Genomic DNA, 21,449 nt, shown 5'->3' on the forward strand with positions numbered 1-21,449 from the left:
CATTGTCGACCTAAAAGCAGCAGACGCAGCAGATATCGATTCTGCTGCTCTTCCTCATGCTGCTGGTCCCGCCCACCAACTTCCTGCTGCAGCAATGGAGTTCAACAACCCTCCAGCAATGGGATCGGCAATCCTGCTCCAGTAACGGTAAATGGCCACACTTACACACTGTCACACAACTTTTAGAAGTGTACACACGTGTATACTCAAAAAACTCGCAATGGGTTTTTGTTTTTTCTTTACTTTTTAATTTTACCATTTTGTGTTTCATTTACCCCTAAAAACTGTTTATTTTGGCAGCATGACTATTGGATAATCTATTTTGGCCACTAATTACGCTGTCGGATCATTGTTATTTCATTGATTTACACAATTTTTGTGGATTTATTGCATTATTGTTCCTTATGTATATTTAGTATAGTTTTCCTGTTTGATGCTTTGGTATAGAAAGATGTTTTTTACTTTGTTTGATCCATCAGAATACTGTATGTGCTTTCCAAAAATATATGGTTTTCTGGGGGTCTTTTTATAGTTTGAGGGTCTAACGGCACATAATGCACAGTTGGGGCTCTGTTTTCAGCAGCTGAGTTGAAATGTTTTTCATTTAGGATCTGTACATACCACATACTTTGGTAAATTTAAATTTATCAAACTATTCAGTAGACCTCTGATGTCCATATAGGGTGATTTTGTACGTAAAAGACGTCTTTATCTTTGTTGGATTCATCAGAATGTGGACTTTCCAAAAATATATGGTTTTGGGGGGGTCTTTCTGCTGTTTAGGAGGGTCTTGTAGCACATAATACGCAATCAGGGTCTTTGTTCACAGAAGGCAAATTGGCAGTGGAGAAAAGGCTTAGTGCTTTGTAGTAGAAAGACATGCATACCCAATTTGGATGTGGGGGAATGTGTACTTTCCAAAAATATATGGTTTCTTGGGGTGAACTTACTTTTTTCTACCTTTGCCCCCCCAAAACTATGTAAATGTGTTTTGGTACCCCTATATGCCACATGCTTAGGTAAACCTATACATATTGGGCATCAAACTGTTCAGCAGACCCCAGGCTTTCATATTTGGGTAATTTATCTTGATAGCTAAAAGTATGTGAAAAATAAGATGCTGCAGGATGGAAGTTTTGAGGTGATTTTTGGAAATGTCACCAAAATTGCCAAATTTAGTAAAGGTTTGCGGCTTGGTGCTTTGGAGTAGAAAGACATGCATACCCAATTTGGATTTGGGGGAATGTGTACTTTCTGAAAATATATGGTTTACTGGGGTGAACATACTTTTTTCTACCTGTGCTCAATTAAAACTATGTAAATGTGTTGATTTTTCAGAACCTGAAATGACACAATAGCTGAAATAGGGTGTCTACATTTTGGGGCCCCTATATGCCACATGCTTAGGTAAACATATACATATTGGGCATCAAACTGTTCAGTGGACTCCTGGCAATTATATTTAAGGTGTTTTACATTGGTACCTAATGATGTGTGTAAGACATGATGCTGTAGATTGGAAGCTTTAAGGTAACTTTTTCAATAAATTCACCGATTTCTGCAATAATTTCTAACTTTAGGAAGGAATTGCAACTCGGTAGTTCGTATACTTGGTAGAGTATATAGATATATTTACCCATTTTTGATTTGCCAGAATCTGCTCTTTCTAATAATGTGTAATTCACTAGGGTAAACCTACTGTTAGTGGAGTGTTTGGCCTTGAAATCAGAAGTATGATGTTTGGTGGAGCGGTGCTTTGGAAATTTGGTAGTGTACTGCTTGGAGACTTTGATCTATACAAGTGAGAAATCTCCATAACACTATATATATTTGGTATTGGCACATTCAGGAGCTTGTCAAACCTGCTCTGAACGACTTCTTGTGGCTTGGTTTTATTGGAGGACTAACAGTTTATTTAATGCAGATTTTATACACATCGCCTAATATGAGAGATGTTTTCTCCTTGGACAAAGAGATTCGTTTGGACTTGACATATTGATGACGCAAGGTTAAATGAAATGCTGATTATGCTACTAATAATGTAATGAAATGTAAATGAAATATCTTTCCACTGCTTGAGTGAAGTAATGTTTTTCATTTATTCAGTTATGCAGTATCTTATTGACATGTCTGGGGTTAATGGAATGCTCAATAGCCATTTCTGCAATGATCTTACTGGGATATCTTAGGTTATTGGAGTTGCCATTGGTCATTTCGTCAGTGATCTTACTGTCATGAAATGCAGGTGCCACAGTGTGTTATGGAATGCTTTGGGCTGCAATATGTTGTGAAAAGGTGGGAACCACTGTGTCTGTGTAAGGAACTTACCCTGGTGGTCTAGCGGCAGCGGGGTCCACGCCGCGTCCTCGGCGCGGACGCCCGCTGCGTTGCTCCCTGCTCCATGCTGGTTCCGGTCCTCTAGGGCACGCACGCCGCGGTAGTGCATTTCTTAAAGGCGCAGAGCACTGGCGTGATTGCGCCATCGTGCATTGGCGCGGAAATTCGAATGTATAAAAGGGGATTTTTAGTATTAGCTCATTGCCCGTTGTAGGTTCAATTTGCTTGTTCCTGGGAGCTTATTGTTGTGAATCCTGACTGATCCTTCGGGTTTGACCCATACCTGCTTGCTTACTACGCTGATCTCTCCAATCCTGACCTTTGCCTGAATCTCTACTACTCTCTTGCTGAATCCTTCTGATTGATAACCTGGTTTAGACCCTTGCCTGCCTGACGATTTTTACTGCTTGTTCTGGCCCGGCCTGCCTTTTCCTGGTGGCTTCCTATCTTCAAGCACCCTTGTAAACAGTTGTGCCCCATTGCCTGCCAGAACTTACGCCTTGCACCTCTTGTTAAGTCCAGGGGGCATCTGAGTAAGCCGAGGGCTCCTCCCGAGGCCAAAGGCGGTCACTTAACTGGTGAAGTACGAGCCGAGACCAGGGTGCTTGGCATCTGTTCTGTTGTCGGGTGCCGACCGTGACAGTCTGTTTTTTAAATATGGTAATTTGTGCACCCTTTTTATTTTCTCTTTATTTTTTTAAGTGTTGGGTTGTGAGTATTCATCTGCCAGCCAAAGTAGTGCTTCATTAGCCCTCAGAGGAGGAGGGGCCCTCATGTTTGTTTGCAAGTGGCCCCCCAACCTTTAGTTACTCCACTTAATTTCCGGGGGTTCAATATTGTTTTATCGTCAAATTCTTCTGTGCACCCCTGTGCCTAATACAGAGAAATGCATATCCTCTCTGTGTACAAAAGAACCCATGTGTTTCCCCATTTCCCTGCTCATTACTGTTTTTTAAACCTTCTATCCTAGTCAAGCTGTTAATCAACTTGCCCAAACTGTGAGATTCCACTTTCAAGCTGGTTTACTGTAAAATAACTTTGACTCATAGTTAAGACTGACAGTAAAGGTAATCAAGGGGATTATGGGATATAGACAAACAGTGTCTTGTTAAAGCTGCAATCAGCCTTTTTGAAGCTAGGGAAAGACTGCAAAAGGATTATTATTATAAATTAATGTTGGACTGCATTAGCAAGAAATTGCTTCTACATTATGAACTGCAAATATCTTTATCTTACAGCTAGGGAATATTATTAGGCTACTATTATCTTAATAAATCTTTAGTAAATATATTCTTGTTGAGCATCTGAATTTCTGTGTTTCGCCACCGGCGAATAAATTTGCTAATCTCCCGCGAAAATTCGATGGCGTCAATTTCCGTTTTTCATGATTTTTCGTGAAAACTTTCGAATTGCTCTATTTTTTTCTTGAATCGCTCGATTTTTTTTTGTGAAAACTTTAGAATTGCTTGATTTTTTAGTGAAACCGTTCCAATTGCTCTTTTTTTTGCGAAAAGATTCGATTTGCTCTTTTTTAGTGAAAACATTGAAATTGCACTATTTTTTCGTCAATTTCCGATTTTTTAAAAATTTTTGCGAATATTTCACTGGGAGAAATTCGCCCATCACTAAGGGGCCGATTCACTAACTTCGAGTGAAGGATTCGAAGTAAAAAAACTTTGAATTTCAAAGTTTTTTTGGGGCTACTTCGACCATCGAATGGGCTACTTCGACCTTCGACTACGACTTCGAATCGAAGGATTCGAAGTAAAAATCGTTCGACTATTAACCGTTAATTAACCCTCGATATTCGACCCTTAGTGAATCGGCCCCTAAATGTGAGGCCTGCAGTCCTCCAGCTACTGTGAACAACAATTCAATCATCCAGTGTGGGCCAGGCCCGGATTTGTGGTAAGGCGAAATGGCAAGGCGGAATTTTTTTGACGCGCGTCTTTTTATTTTGACGCACGACGCCATACAAGTCCATGGCCGTCATTTTTCGGCGAAACAAGACGGAAAAAATTCGCCCATCCTTTTTTTTTTTTTAAACTCCCATCAACTCGAAATTCAAATAAAAAAAAGGCCAACTGAAATGTATTAAAAAAGTAGAATTTTTTAGCTTTGAGTGAATAGGCTATATTCGATCGTTTGAATCTAAATTCGATTCAAAGTATTTTTTTAAAAAAACTGCAAATTCTCAAAGTCCACCAAATGACTCCAAATAGGTTCTAGGAGGTGCCCCATAGGCTAAAACAGCAATTCGGCAGGTTTTAGATGGCGAATAGTCATGTTGAATTTTTAAAGAGACAGTACATGATAAATTTCGATATTTGTATTTTCCGATTTTTTTCAAATTCAAATCGAATTTGGACTGTTCCCTAGTCGAAGTACACTAAAATTAGCTTGAAATTTGAATTTATAAATTTGATTTTTCAATTCAACCCTTGATAAATCTGCCCCGTAATGCTTCCAGCCATCATTTTTTTTCTTACAAACAACTCAACTTCATTGGATAGGTGTTGGCAGACAGCCATAGCAAGATGCAAGGCACCACTGAGCTTGGTTTGGGCACAATTCCACAACAGGGGTGACAGATGCCTTGGCTCAATATCTCTGTTCTGTGTTTCAAAAACATAAATTCATAAGAGTGATGAATGTTCTGTGGTATCAGCTATTATAGGTATCATATTTGCATGATTAAATACAACTCATAAAAGCAACTCTAGATTATAGTCATTAAATAAATAACATTGCACTTTAATTAGGGTAATTATGCTGGTGTTAAAGCCTGTATTTCATTTCTCTTTGACACATAGAATGAATCATTCTGATTCTGCACAGGGTGAAAGCAATAGACAACAATAGGGCCAAATTTTAATGACACAAAAAAAATGTAAATTAACTTGCACAGCTTGACATAAACTAATGTACATTAATTAAAAGTATATTTGTCTTTTTCAAACTCAATTTTGAGCTGGACTTGAATTGGAGTGAAAAAAGATTTTAATCCATCGATCAAACGATTTTTCTTCGACCTAAAGAAACCTTCCCCATAGGCTAACATTGCACCTCGTTCGGCTTTAGGTGGCAAAGTAGGGGGTCGAATTTTTTCTTAAAGAGACAGTACTTCGACTATCGAATGGTCGAACAGTCGAACGATTTTTAGTTCGAATTGTTCGATTCGAAGTGAAGTCGTAGTCGAAGGTCGAAGTAGCCAATTCGATGGTCGAAGTAGCCAAAGAAAACATTCGAAATTCAAAGGTTTTTTTATTCTATTCCTTCACTCGAACTAAGTAAATGGGCCCCTTAAGGATTCTAAGGGGCATATTTATCAAAGGTCGAATTGCGAATTGAAAAAACTTTGAATTGAAAAACTTTGAAATTCGAATTCAAAAAGACCAACCAAAATTAGGCCGAAGTTTTTTTGGTCGAATAGGTCCGTTTTCGATCGAATAGGTCCGTATTTGGCCGAATTAGAATCGTGCGAATTCAAATTCCCAAAAGAAACTTTGATTTTTCAAAGTCCACTAATTGACTCCAAGTGGGTTCTAGGAGGTCCTCCATAGGCTAAACCAGCAATTCGGCAGGTTTTAGATGTGAATGGTCGACAACAAATTTTAAAGAGACAGTACATGATAAATTTCGATATTCGAATTTTTTTCAAATTCAAATCGAATTCGGATTATTCCCTAGTCGAAGTACACAAAAATAGCTCAAAATTCTAAATTTTTTTTTCATTTTAAAATTCACCTTGACCTTTGATAAATCTGCCCCTATGTTTCAGAATATGCCAATAGTTCATATAGATGATCCAGATGTCTGCATATACACGTCTGCAATGAGTTTTATGAGTAGGGCATTATTAGTATGGAACACATCAAGTATAAGAGGTGCCTAGCACTGTATTTTGGCATCAGATATTAAATGCATTGCTATTGGACAGGATGGCCAGCCTATGGTGTTCTATATCAAATTGAACTGCAATACCCAGCAATTCCCAACAGTGTTGCTGCTCGTTAGGATGCAGTGAGTTGTAAACGTATAACACTTGGAGGGCTGCAGCTTGTCAGCCAAACAGATAAGATAAGTTGTGTATTCTTTCCATCATCTAGAACATGTCATTATAATGCATATCCTAAATCACGTAATATAGGGACTTATAAAAGAGTTAAGAGCAGCTTATAGACAATAACAAACTGGCTGAACTGCAATATCCCCCCTGTACACGTATGCATTTGGCTATAACACAATAACACCATTTTCGAGTCCATAACACCACTGCAATTCTGCCAAGGAAGCAAATCCAACAGTAAGGGGCAGATTTATCAAGGGTCGAATTTTGAAGTAACGGGAGTTTTTTGAACTCCCATAACTTCGAAATTCGAATAAAAAAAGACTAAATGTATTTAAAAAATCAACATTTTGAACTTCAGGTGAATAGGCTGCATTCGATTAGTTCGACACAAAACTTCGATTTTTCAAAGTCCAAATGGGTTCTAGGAGGTCCCCCATAGGCTAAAACAGCAATTCAGCAGGTTTTTGATGGCGAATGGTCGAAATCAAAGTTTTAAAGAGACAGTACATTATAAATTTTGATATTTGAATAGTCTATTGGACTATTCGATAGTCGAAGTACACTAAAAATAGATTGAAAATCAAATTTTTCAATTCAAATTTTCACTTCGACCCTTGATAAATCTACCCTTTAGTCTTTTCTCTGCTGTGACTATTTCCCAAGTGCACATGAGGATAACTTTCTCAGAAAGTGGCATTTCTTTAGTCAGGCTGACCATCAATAGTCTCCAAGCTCTTCAGGAAAAAGACAGAAGTCTTTTCTCTATATGGTTCCTAAAGCCCATTTGCTTCACAAGATCAATCACAAACCTCCCAACCAAACAGGACAGAGCCCGTATCTGCAGCAGAGCCTCAGTGCATCGCACGACTCTCATGGCAATAATGGAACTGCAATGTGTAAACATGGTACAAGGCTTGGAAATAAGGTGTATGATCACCAGCATAGACAACTGAGAGATGTCATATTCTTGTTTGAGTATAGTAAATCCCCTCAAGAAGATTGCCTACACACACACACACATACACTGATAATAAATAGAGAAGGATAAAAGACAAGAACGGCTTACGTTTCTGACTGGAGTAGCCTGGGTAATAGCCATAGTAGCCGGTGATCCTTAGGATCCTGTCTTCAATGGTCGCTACCCCGTTGGTAGTCGCTTTGGAATCCATAGAGCTGCGCGGCATGCAGGTTATTCAGTTCCCGTACAGATCCCGTTATCACAGGGCTGCTGTCCCAGGTGCTGAACACAACAACTGAGCAATGTCCGGCAATGTCAGCTGCCTGATTGACAAGTGTTCAGAGCGCTCTCCGAGGTGCTGACTGACGTCCAAGTCCAGCCTGCTGCTGATTGTGCTCCTGTCTCTGCAACTTAGTCACTCGCTCCTCTGTGTCGCAGCAGCTTGTTGTTTCAGCTCCGTTGTGTTGCTACTGTTCTTGCCGCAGCCCCGGCGCTGTTGTTAAATGTGTGTAGGATTTCTTGCTTCTGCTGCTGCTGCACCGCAGTCCCCCCATACAAACTGGCCGCCGTGTGACTTGGAACATGGGACAGAGAAGCCAGAGGGCGCTCTAGTTGGAGTTATTGGCTGTGGGCTACCGACGCAGCCTGTCTGGCGACTTCCACTCACAACATAAAAGTCTTCTCCTGGTTTTACTGCTTCTAGAAGCAGACTGGGGACTTACAAAGGGATAGGTGGACAGATAAGAAAAGAATTGTCTGACCCTAAACAGTGATGGGCGAATTTATTCGCCAGGTGCAAGTTCGCGGCCGCCGTTGAATAAATTTGCAAAACCGTCCTTTTTTTGGATGCCGGTGCGATTTCCCCAAAAACACTGCCGTCAAAAACGGAGGCCAGCATCAAAGACGAGATGCAGGCGCCGTTCCGCGACTTTTTCGCCGTTTCGCGGGAAATTCGTGAATTTTTAGCCGAAACGCCCCAAATTAGCCCATCACTAACCCTAAACCTAAAGGTGCATTTGTATAGCAAGGGATAGATCTAATTCAATACAGTAACAGGACGCAAGTAGTGATGGGCGATTTTATTCACCAGGCATGGATTCGCCTCCAATGTCTGTGTTTCGCCACCTGCAAATGTTTTTGTGAAACTGCAATTCGCAGCCACAAAAAAAATCGTCAAAATTGCGGCATGCATAAAAATTGACATTCGTGTCAAAATTATCACTCGTCAATGATTTTGACGCCCATTGACTTCAACGCGTTTTGTGAATTTTTTGCAGTTTCGTGAATTTTTTCGACGTTTCACAAATTTTTCGGTGAAGCGAAGCGGGACATATTCGCCCATTACTAGACTAGGTAGGCAAGCGGTTGGCATGTGCTTTATAGAGGTTTATGGTGATATTCCTTCCTCAATGTTCTATTAAACAAGAGGCAGGGATAGGAAGAGAAAAAAATAAGGAGGCAGATGGAGAAGGAAGAAAATCATTTTAGGGGAGGGTGTGAGTTTGTGTGTAATCTTTTTATATTATTTGTCCTTTCAGTAACTTGTGGTGACATTCTTCTTAGGGATGGGCGAATTTGTCCCGTTTCGTTTCGCCAAAAATTCGCCGCCGGCGAAATGTCGCCGACGCCCATTAAAGTCTATGGGCGTCAAAAACATTTTGTCGCGTGGCGAAATTTTTTTGACACGCGTCTTTTTTATTTTGACGCACACCGCCATACAAATCTATGGGCGTCATTTTTTCGGCGAAACAAGGCGAAAAATTCGCCCATCTGTTTACTGTAAGCCACGGAGCGCAAGTGGACAAAGACTTTATAAAGATGGAAGGGTGAGGCATCTGAGCCATATGTCTAGATGCTTCCCCAGAGATCACCTGACCAGAAATACTACAACTCTAAGGGTTAGTTCACACGAGGAGATTTTGTCGCCTGGCGACTAATCGCCTTGTCTTCTGAGCGACAATCTCCCTGAACTGCCTCAGCATTTTTTCCCCATAGGCTATAATGAAAAAGTCGCATGCGCTAATGCACACGCGGCGATGCATTTTCCATAGTCGCCCGAAGTTGCCTGTGTTGCCAGTTTTCTATTAATGATTACCCAATGGCACATACTACTAAACAAGTATATTTTGAAACTGGTTTATTTATATGAAGCAGGGTTATAACTGCACCAGCCTGGTGTATCAGTTAAGTGACTATAATCACTGGAGGGTGGCTAACATTTTGCAAACTCCCCAGGTGACTTCACCTTTCCTCCTCATGTAGGATATCCTAAAACTGTTAGGGGCAGGTTTATCAAGGGACGAATTAGAATTTATGAGTTTCTCCCATCAACTCCCATCAAAATTGGGGGGAAAAACGACCAATTCAAATCTACTAAAAAAAAAATCAAATTTTTTAAAAACAGGTGAATAGGATCGACACATTTGAATCCGAATTTGATTCAAATTTTTTTTACCAAAAATTAAAAAGTCTACCAAACGACTCCAAATTGTTTGTAGGAGATCCCCCATAGGCTAAAACACCAATTCGGCAGGTTTTAGATGGCGAATAGTCAAATTAGAATTTTTTTGTAATTCTAATCGAATTTGGACTATTCCCTAGTCGAATTACACTAAAATAAACTCGAAATTTATCAAGGGGCAGATTTATCAAGGGTCGATTTTCGAAGTAATGGGAGTTTTTTTGAACTCCCATAACTTTGAAATTCGAATAAAAAAAGACCAACTGAAATTTATTTAAAAAATCGAAGTTTTTTTTTTATGGGTGAATAGGCTGTATTCAATCGTTCGAATCAAATTCGATTAGAAGTATTTTAGAAATTTTTTTAGATTTTTCAAAGTCCACCAATTGACTCCAAATTGATTGTAGGAGATCCCTAATAGGCTAAAACACCAATTTGGCAGGTTTTAGATGGCAAATAGTCAAATTTGAATTCTTAAAGAGACAGTACGCGATACATTTCAAAATTCGAATTTTTTTTTAATTCGAATCGAATTTGGACTATTCCCAAGTCGAATTACACTAAAATAAACTAGAAATTCGAATTTAAAAATTCGAATTATCAATTCAAAATTCTTATCAAATTTGGGCTATTCCCTAGTAAAAGTACACAAAAATTAGCTCGAAATTCGAATTTTGTTAATTCTAATTTTCACTTAGACCTTTGATAAATCTGCCCCGTAATGTTGAGCAAATACAGTAGTTGCAAACCCCAACAATATATATGATATCTACAACAAATGGTACCTTCTCTCACTGTGAGGTTGCAATTCTTTTAGACCATTTTGATTTGTTCTTCGTTTTTCCTTTTTCTTCTGCATTTCTCTTCTGCTTTTCTCACAGCACTCAGCAGCCAACAAGCAGATTCATTCTGAGGCTACATTTTTATTGTTATTAATACACAACTTATCTTTCTGTTAAACTCTATGCTATTCATCTTTCTTCTAGCAACCACACTATTTAAATTACAAAGTGGAGAGTTTCAGAATAAAATGGTAAATAATTCAAAACCCACAAACTAAATAATAAAGGCCTGCTGGATGGAATCCAGTTGTACACCATTTAAAGGGGCAATATACCCCATTGTTTAACATGAGTGCAAGGAATAGGTTGAACATGCTTTTTGCCTATTGTTTTAATCACAAAAATGTTTTTTGTTATTTCTCCAGCTAAACAGGGAATACAGGGAAACATAAGATACTTTATGTTTGTTCATTGTCTTCACATTTTAAGAAATATTGTTCAAGAGTTACAGTACCGGGACAATTTTATGAATGGTTATTTCCAATCTTCTTTTCAATGACCCTGTAAACAGCCTAGCAAAATATACTGTATATATACCCTGAATACGGGAAACTGGATTTCTCCAGATCTAAATTTATACTGCTGATAAGGATTTGAAAAAGCACTTGTTCAATTCAATTTATCAATGGAAAAAAGTCACTGCAGGTTGTGAAAGAATGATCAATATATATATTGATCTCCCAGGCCTGGACTCCCAGGCCTGGACTGGGAGTCAAAATAGGCCCTGCCATTCAAAATACAGAGGCCCAAACACACCCCTACCAGCCCACTATATGGTAACTTTCTATGGAACCATAAAGCAGCCCCTCTGGCATTTGCCAGAACCCACAGATGGCCAGTCCAGGCCTGATATATACAGTGTCGGACTGGAATGCCAGAGGCCCACCAGAAAACTTTAGATGTTGGGCCAACTGGTAAACCATGACCATGGCCCACTTTCCACACTATTCTGGAAAACTCTCTGAAGTCAACCTGTTTATTATCCTAGTCTTTTATATCTACTAACTATACTTTATTATTATTATTATTATTATTATTATTACTATACTATACTTCCATTATTAAGCTTCTTTTTTACCGTAAAGGAATAGGGAATGACCATGAAATAGGCCAAATGGTTAGAAGCAAGAGGCCCACTGACACCTGGGCCCACCGGGAGTTTTCCTGGTATCCCGGTGGGCCAGTCCGACACTGTATATATATGAATGCCTTCAAGGCAATACAACCATACATAATTTACATTTATGGAAAGGACAGTGAAGGTGACCCATCAACTGACCAAAAAAGCTACTATGAACAAGGTATGGGCAGCTAAAGAACGGGAAAATGCCACGACGGGGTGGATTGGTGCAGAAACCTACCTTAAAAGACCTTAGTATGGAAAATAGTGGAAATTAAAAGGCAGAAAAAAAGGAAATTGGTGGGAGCTGAAAATGACTGGCATTCTGCTGCAAAAAGGTGAGCTGGATGAGAAAACTATAGAGGGGAAAGGAATATTAATTCAGATGTGGAGACAAGCCACTCCAACTCAGCTGGTTTGTCCACCTAGATAAAAATGGACGCCCAAAATATAAAAAATTTCTGCATCAAAGCACAACTTGGCTTTTTGTTCTAACCTAGTCTGTAACACAGTTTGACCCTCCATGCTAACTAAACTGTGATGCCAAAGCAATATGACCCTAGGACTGCATTTACGAATTTGCTTCCACAAAGAATCAGCCCAATAACATTATGTCATCAGAAACTGGGTCTGAAAGTAGAAATAAGGCCCTAAAAGAAGAAGGCTAGAAATGCAGTATATGTGGGGAATAGTGCAGTAGGCCAAAACAGCAGCCTGATAACAGTAATGATACATGCCTTCATTAAAGGGGATGTAAAGGCAATAAAATAAAAACCCATTTTTACTTTCATTAATGAAAAAGAAACCTATCTCCAATATACTTTAATTTAAAAATGTCTACCGTTTTTATAATAAACCTGACTGTATGCAGTGAATTTCCCCCTTCGTTTTACTTGCTCTGACAGCTGCAGATAGGAAACCTCAGACGGTCCCTAACTGCTCTGCAGGGAAACGATCATACTTTCAAACAGCAATAATTCCCAGAACTCAAGCAGCTTTGTTTGTTTCCCTGTAAAGCAACCGGCGACTATGTAGAGATTAGTTTCCACAGACCCAGTGCAATATGTGTATTCTGATTATTAATCCGTCTTGCTGTATCGGCTTCTATGGCAGATATTATTTGACTTGTGCTGTTTAGATCATTTATGACGATCCCTAAGCTTAACCTCCCAACTGAAGCGCAGACCACACTGAGCATGTGCATGGTCTTGGTCTTGCCAAGATGACAGCCCCCTGTGCCCAACTTTGAAAGCATAACTTATTTGTTCAATTTGGCTTCTGATGTTTATATTTAGCATACAAAATACAGCATTTCTAGAAATACTCTATTTTATACTTACGTTCCCCTTTAATGTACACAGCAGCACCCATTTTTCTGATAGGATTATCTTTCTGGTTCCATGGCTAATTAGCACTTCAGCAATTTCTTAAACACTGTTATATAACTTGTAGACCATATGGTTTGAAGCCAGTTTTGCCAGGTTCACTATGAAACAAGTTGCTCATGTGGTAAAAGACTAAAGAGGGGGAACAGAAAATTACATTATGTGGACCCCACAGCAAGACAATATAAAATAAGGTGATCAGCTCATCTCTTTATCAATGGATTTGCACTTACTACATTCTCTGTGTGGACGGCAATACAGTGTTTATTTATATATATATATATATATATATATATATACCGTATATATACCGTATATATATTTATATATACAATATATATATAGGACTCAGGTAGTATGCATTTTGTACAGTACAGCTATTAGAACATGCAGCCATAAAAAGTTAATACTCTACTACAGGGATCCCCAACCTTTTCAGAAGTAAAAGGAGTTGGGGAGCAACACTAGTATGAAAAATGTTCTTGGGTGCCAAATAAGTGCTGTGATTGGCCATTACTTGGATTGTCATCCTACATTGAGACTCTGTTTGGCAGAACACTTGGTTTTTATACAACCAAAACTTGCCTCCAAGCCTGGAATTCAAAAATAAGCTCCTGCTTTGAGGCCAATGGGAGCAACATCCATTTGCTCACGAGCTACTGGTTGGGGATCACTGTTCTACAGTGTAACTTTACGTTTAGTGTTAACTACCCCATTCAAGATTTTAATCATGATGACTACCAGCACTCTACAGAAATGTATTAAAGGGATCCTATCACCAGAAAACATGTTTTTCAAAACACATCAGTTAATAGTGCTACTCCAGCAGAATTCTGCACTGAAATCCATTTCTCAAAAGAGCAAACAGATTTTTTTATATTCAATTTTGAAATCTGACATGGGGCTAGACATTTTGTCAATTTCCCAGCTGCCCCCAGTCATGTGACTTGTGCCTGCACTTTAAGAGAGAAATGCTTTCTGGCAGGCTGATGTTTTTCCTTCTCAATGTAACTGAATGTGTCTCAGTGGGACATGGGTTTTTACTATTGAGTGTTGTTCTTAGATCTACCAGGCAGCTGTTATCTTGTGTTAGGGAGCTGCTATCTGGTTACCTTCCCATTGTTCTTTTGTTTGGCTGCTGGGGGGGAAAGGGAGGGGGTGATATCACTCCAACTTGCAGTACAGCAGTAAAGAGTGATTGAAGTTTATCAGAGCACAAGTCACATGACCAGGGGCAGCTGGGAAATTGACAATATGTCTAGCCCCATGTCAGATTTCAAAATTGAATATAAAAAAATCTGTTTGCTCTTTTGAGAAATGGATTTCAGTGCAGAATTCTGCTGGAGCAGCACTATTAACTGATTCATTTTGAAAAAATGTTTTTTTCCCATGACAGTATCCCTTTAACAGGGAAGCATCCTGTACCCAACAGCACCACCTGCTGATCATCTGCCTTTTAGCTGACCTCTACTTTTGTCTGGGTGAAACAGAACAGTAGCAAAATCCCAGCAGCCCCTCTGATCATCCCAAACTTGTTTGACTGGTTCTTTGAGGGGTTTTGCAAACTAACTATAAACAATGAAAGGACTCGTAGATCTCTATTTGTTTGGGCTGGCTGGGGCAAAAAAAAAATAAAGTGCTGCAGGAGATCACCATCCTTGATGTCGATAGTATTCATTTGTACAATATAAACACAGATACTGGGATCTGATATCAGTTCAGGTCTTTTTGAACTGCTGTAAATGGGTTAAAAAAAAAAAACCTTTAGCTGCCCTTGAGTACAGAACTGAACAGAAGGTGAAATCAAAGCAAACAAATCAATATAATATTAAAAGTCTTGCCATTTACCAAACGTCAAAACACTGCAATGAATTGTCCCAAATGAATTTGTTCTGGGAATTGTAACTGCAATAACCGTGCACTGTGAAATACTTCTGTAACAATTTAATCTTGTGGCGCTACTCTTTAATGGAGAACATAACACATTGTTTATATATGGGTACAGTACGTTCAATTAGGGGGCCCATTCACTAAGCTCGAGTGAAGGAATAGAGGAAAATAGAGGAAAAATAGTTTGAATTTCGAATGTTTTTTTGGCTACTTCGACCATCGAATTGGCAACTCCGACCTTCGACTACGACCTTCGACTTCTAATCGAACGATTCGAACTAAAAATCGTTCGAATATTCAACCATTCGATAATCGAAGTACTGTCTCTTTAAAAAAAACTTCGACCTCCTAGTTCGCCACCTAAAACCTACCGAGGCCAATGTTAGCCTATGGGGAAGGTCCCCATAGGCTTTACAAGGTTTTTTTGATCTAAGGAATTTTGTTTGATTCGAAGGATTTAATCGTTCGATCGAACGATTATTCCTTCGATCGTTCGATTGAACGAATTGCGCTAAATCCTTCGACTTCGATATTCGAAGTCGAAGGATTTCAATTCGGCAGTCGAATATCGAGGGTTAATTAACCCTCGATATTCGACCCTATGTAAATCTGCCCCTTAATGATAAAGTGACCATCGATACAATTATGAAGGTAAATATCACACTGAGGGGCATATTTATCAAAGGTTGAGGTGAATTTTCGAATTCAAAAAATTGAACTTCAAGCTATTTTTTGTGCACTTTGGAAAATTCGGAAATTCGAAAATTTGCATATCGAAATATATCATGTAAATCAAAGAGTTTTTTTGGAAAAACTTTGAATCCAATTCGATCGAATGCGCTATTACTTTGATTCGTATGACTCTAATTCAATCGAAAGCAGACCTATTCAGCCAAAAAAAAACCTTTGATTTAATTTCCGTTGGTCTTTTTGGCATTCGAATTTCAACGTTTTTCAAATTTGAAAATCGACCCTTGATAAACCTGCCCCTAACTATAGTAAACGAACTATGGCTTTGGCTACAGATTATAGTAATGCCTCTGTGATACCAATGTGACATGGCAGGCCATATATGAATGAGTGTGATCAAGTGTATCCAATATGGCTCCTTAGTTGTTAAATGGATGTATTGGCATTAATTGGAGACAAATGAACAGCAAAAGTTGAATTAATTAACTCGTAAACATATTAACATGGTCATTCTCATGGTCACCGTTCTGGGTGTGTAGCCATCTATTACTTTGTTATTATATTAAAGTGATACTGTCATGGGAAAAAAAATGTTTTTCAAAATGAATCAGTTAATAGTGCTGCTCCAGCAGGATTCTGCACTGAAATCCATTTCTCAAAAGAGCAAACAGATTTTTTTATATTCAATTATGAAATCTGACATGGGGCTACACATTTTGTCAATTTCCCAGCTGCCCCAAGTCATGTGACTTGTGCTCTGATAAACTTCAATCACTCTTTACTGCTGTACTGCAAGTTAGAGTGATATCACCCCCCTCCCTTTTTCCCCCCAGCAGCCAAACAAAAGAACAATGGGAAGGTGACCAGATAACAGCTCCCTAAAGGTGGCCATACACGGGCCGATAAAAGCTGCCGACAGACCGCATCGGCAGTTTATTGGCCCGTGTATGGGGCCCCCCGACGGGCTTCACCGATCGAGATCTGGCCGAAAGTCAGCCAGATCTCGATCGGATGGGACAGAAAATCCCGTCGGATCGCGGCCGCATCTATTCGTTGATGCGGTCCCGTGATCCGACTGCCCGTTTGGGCATCGTTAGGATCCGATCGTTGGGCCCTAGGGCCCACGATCGGATCAGCCCGATATTGCCCACCTCAAGGTGGGCATATCGGAGGGAGATCTGCTCGTTTGGCGACATCGAGCCAAACGAGCGGATCTCTCCATGTATGGCCACCTTAACACAAGATAACAGCTGCCTGGTAGATCTAAGAACAACACTCAATAGTAAAAACCCATGTCCCTCTGAGACACATTCAGTTACATTGAGAAGGAAAAACAGCAGCCTGCCAGAAAGCATTTCTCTCCTAAAGTGCAGGCACAAGTCACATGACCAGGGGCAGCTGGGTAATTGACAAAATGTCTAGCCCCATGTCAGATTTCAAAATTGAATATAAAAAAAACTGTTTGCTCTTTTAAGAAATGGATTTCAGTGCAGAATTCTGCTGGAGTAGCACTATTAACCGATGCGTTTTGAAAAAAACATGTTTTCCGATGACAGGATCCCTTTAATATAAAAAGGAACTCAGCGGAGGGGGCTTCAGGACTACAAGCAGACGTGTTGTGTAGAACCTCGCCCAATTGATCTGGCTTTGAGAGTTCGCTGTACCTGGCCCAGGGTCCCCCAGCTGATGTTCCTCTTAAAAGTCAAGGGAAGCTCGGCTAGACGTTGCGTTGTGTTCAATCGGTGATGTATTCATTTTCTTACAATATATTATTCTACTATTCATCAGTGTGTTGGTTTTATTTCTATTCCTGCATATGATAAGTCTGCCAAGGAAAGCTCGGCAAGACAGCCTCTTAAAGGTATTAATATAATCTGCCATCAAACCTTACCTGGACAGGGATTCACAGAGAAAAGGGAAGGTCTCGTCTCTTATACCACCGCTATTTTGTTGCTTTCGTTGTGTTTCATCCCGCCATTATTCCTCCTTATAAATCATGTTTCCATGCTCCCAGGACGTGAATTTTCACAATAAACCATGTGAAGATACTCGGATACCGGAGAACTACCTCCTAACCTGGTTACATTTTCATTTCCTAATTTCCATAATTAGAACTTGCTGGCATCAACTGCTTTTATTGTAATTGCGTTAAGTGATTTAGAGATGAATTGCTTTGTAAAACGAAGTCAAGGTCACATTAAAATGATACACCTTATCACGAGTAGTTTTATTACCTGCAATAGCTAATAAGTGATGTTATGTGAAAGACACCTATAATAATGTCCTTTAATTATATACCAACATTATTTCCTGTACTATCGTGGAAATTAAGCAATTAAGCTGAATATAATTTTTTGTAATTGATTTTTGTTGCAGGAAGAATGCATTTATAGTTTTATGGCTATTACATTATTAATCTGACTTTTCACTGATTGTAGAGCATTAATAGAAATGACCCTTCCGTAGCCCAGCCACCTGCTTCAGCCTAAATTCATTTTATCATAGACTTAAATATACAAGCAGGCCGGTAACTTAAAGGGATACTGTCATGGGAAAAACATTTTTTTCAAAATGAATCAGTTAATAGTGCTGCTCCAGCAGAATTCTGCACTGAAATCCATTTCTCAAAAGAGCAAACAGATTTTTTCATATTCAATTTTGAAATCTGACATGGGGCTAAACATTTTGTCAATTTCCCAGCTGCCCCAAGTCATGTGACTTGTGCTCTGATAAACTTCAATGACTCTTTACTGCTGTACTGCAAGTTGGAGTGATATCACCCCCTCCCTTTCCCCCCCAGCAGCCAAACAAAAGAACAATGGGAAGGTAACCAGATAACAGCTCCCTAACACAAGATAACAGCTGCCTGGTAGATCTAAGAACAACACTCAATAGTAAAAACCCATGTCCCACTGAGACACATTCAGTTACATTGAGAAGGAAAAACAGCAGCCTGCCAGAAAGCATTTCTCTCCTAAAGTGCAGGCACAAGTCACATGACCAGGGGCAGCTGGGAAATTGACAAAATGTTTAGCCCCATGTCAGATTTCAAAATTGAATATAAAAAAATCTGTTTGCTCTTTTGAGAAATGGATTTCAGTGCAGAATTCTGCTGGAGTAGCACTATTAACTGATTCATTTTGAAAAAATTTTTTTTCCCATGACAGTATCCCTTTAACACTTTTATTCATGCTCATCCTTTGCTATTGAAGAAAACGCCATACATAATTTAGTTTCCCAGAAACACAGGAAAAAAAACAAGATTCCTTTGGCTTATCTTTGAAAAACAAACCAAAAATAGATCAGTTCGATTTTTATTCTTCTTTTTTGTGATCAGTTGAAAGCTTGATTGATGGAGCCATACAACTTCTCATTTTTGGAGAAAGGGAGTGCGGAACGAGTCTTCTTTTTTTTTTCTTCTGTTTTTGAACTAAATATCTTTCTGACTTACAAATTAGAGTGAAACCAGTATCTCAGTCTCTCCTGCTCTCTTCTCCTCCAAACAAGAAAAGGCTGTATACATAATTATAGTTTATAATGTTCTTTATCACCTCTACCACAAGGCATATCAACCAGACCCATTAGCAAGTTATAAAAAGTCAGTTATTCAGCATGGTTAGTTGAAGGAACGGATTCTGAAATATAGGCTGTATTCCATCGTTCGATTCGAATTTGGATCGTATTAGATCGAATTCGAATCAAAGTATAAAACTTAGATTTTTGAAAAATTTAGATTGGTCCTTTTTTTTGAATTTCGAGTTTATGAGAGTTGATTTTTTAGAAATTCCCATCAACTTGAAATTCGACCCTTGATAAATCTGCCCCTTAGGGGATCAAATCAATTAAGGGGCAGATTTATTAAAGGACGAATTTAGGGGCAAATTCACTAACCTGCGGAGCCTTCGCCGCACTTCGCCTGGCGAATTTTCCCAGGCAGCCGCTAATTCACTAAAATCCAAAGTTGAGCTCATTAGGCGAAAGGTAGTGAAGTTGCGCTAGCGTTAATTCGTTAGTCTAAGCGAAGTTGCACTAGCGAAGGCTAATTTTCATACGGCGCCAAATTTAATTTGAATGGACGTGTATGCTGCAGCGCATACAGAACACTGCACAAGCCCAGGGAAACTTAATAAAAGTTTAAATAGGTGTTCTATTGCCCTACACATGTGCCCACAGTATATGTAAGGTGCCATATGTTAACAAATTTTGGGGGGAAGGTGGGCACCCGCAAAATAATTTTCGCTCTTTTTCAGCCAGCGTTATTTTGGGACTTAGAAAAAATTTCAACATTTTTGGGACTTTTTTGGGAAAATTTTTCAACTTTTTTTTTTACAAACTCCTATCTACTCTATTGAACTTCACCTGCTCTGCTCTGGAGAAGTAAACTCTGGCGAACGTTCACAAAAACAAAAATCTTAGTCAATTTGCGTAGTTTCGCCCCCTTCGCCAGAGTGCAAGTTCGACAGCATTAGGGTGCGAAGTTGTGCTAGGCAATCCACTTTGCTGAAGAATTTTCACCAGGGTCACTGATAGTAAATTTGCGAAGTGGCCAAATGACATCACGCTGGCGAATTAGACTATTCGCATTTTAGTAAATTTGCCCCTTAGAGTTCATGGGAGTTTATAATGACTCCCATAAACTTCCATGAACTCGAAATTTGAATAAAAAATGACCAATCAAAATTTTGTAAAAAAATTTAATTTTTTATAAAAAATTAAATTTTTTATAAAAATTTAATTTTTTATAAAAAAATTTAAATTTGTATAAAAAATTTAAATTTTTCAAACTTGGGTGTATGGGATCAACCCACAAACTCTCAGAAAAAAGCTTGATTTTCAGGAAGGCTGCAAACAACTCCATATTGATCCCAGCACATCCCCCATAGGCTAAAACAGCAATTGGGCAGGTTTAGGGTGGCGAATAGTCGAATTCTTAAAGGGACAGTACATGATACATTTTCGAAATCCAAATAATTTTTGAAAACTCGAATCGAATTTGAACTATTCCATAGTTGAATTTCACTAAAATAAACTTGAAAATTCGTATTTCAAAATTCAAATCACTCGACCCTTGAATTTCGAGTTTACAGGAGTATATCGGAGTTTTTCGAAACTCCCATAAACTCGAAATTCGACTCTTGATAAATCTGCCTCTAAGTGTGAGTTTTAGATATTCGATTTTTTTATTATATAACCCCCCCAATCAGATTGAGTATATTTGAATTTAAAGCAGTTAATAAAAACTCACATGAATTTGAAATTCAATTGACCATGTCAGGCAGGGCCGCCATCAGGGGGGACAAGTGTCCCTGGAGGGTGCATGAAGGGGGGCCCGTCAGTGCAGAACTTTTAAAAGTGCCGGGCCCCCCCCGACAGAGAGGTATGTGCCTGGCGCCCCCCTCCCCCAGCTTTTCGCCCTAGGCACGTGCCTACTCTGCCTACCTCTAGTTCCGGCCCTGCTTTAAGGTCTAGAATTGTACAGTATTTAGGTGAAAATGTTTGTACATAAGAACTGCTTGTTATGTTCTGGCTTCAAGTAATTTTTTATAAATAATAAAAAAAGTTTCCTTCAGGGTTTCTTGTGTCCCAGTTTTATTTTTAGCAATTATCAAGATGTAAGAATGTGCCAGTCATGTGATACAAACATTGTGTCATGAGAAACCAGTGCCTAAAATATAATATAAATATACAGGTCCA

The 21,449-nt window shown here is 39.1% G+C and overlaps 1 protein-coding gene across 1 annotated transcript in view; it reads right to left on the reverse strand.

The window, feature by feature from the left end:
- slc35f4.S (solute carrier family 35 member F4 S homeolog) overlaps positions 1 to 7,948 on the reverse strand; it is a 62,138-nt gene extending 54,190 nt beyond the window's left edge. Inside the window, exon 1 of the mRNA XM_041574933.1 lies at positions 7,476 to 7,948. Coding sequence (XP_041430867.1) covers positions 7,476 to 7,593 — 118 coding nt within the window. The 5' untranslated portion in view covers positions 7,594 to 7,948. The remainder of the gene's footprint in view (positions 1 to 7,475) is intronic.
- Positions 7,949 to 21,449: the final 13,501 nt, after the last annotated feature.

Source organism: Xenopus laevis, chromosome 8S, assembly GCF_017654675.1.
Source record: "Xenopus laevis strain J_2021 chromosome 8S, Xenopus_laevis_v10.1, whole genome shotgun sequence".
In the NCBI taxonomy this organism is placed as follows: domain Eukaryota; kingdom Metazoa; phylum Chordata; class Amphibia; order Anura; family Pipidae; genus Xenopus; species Xenopus laevis.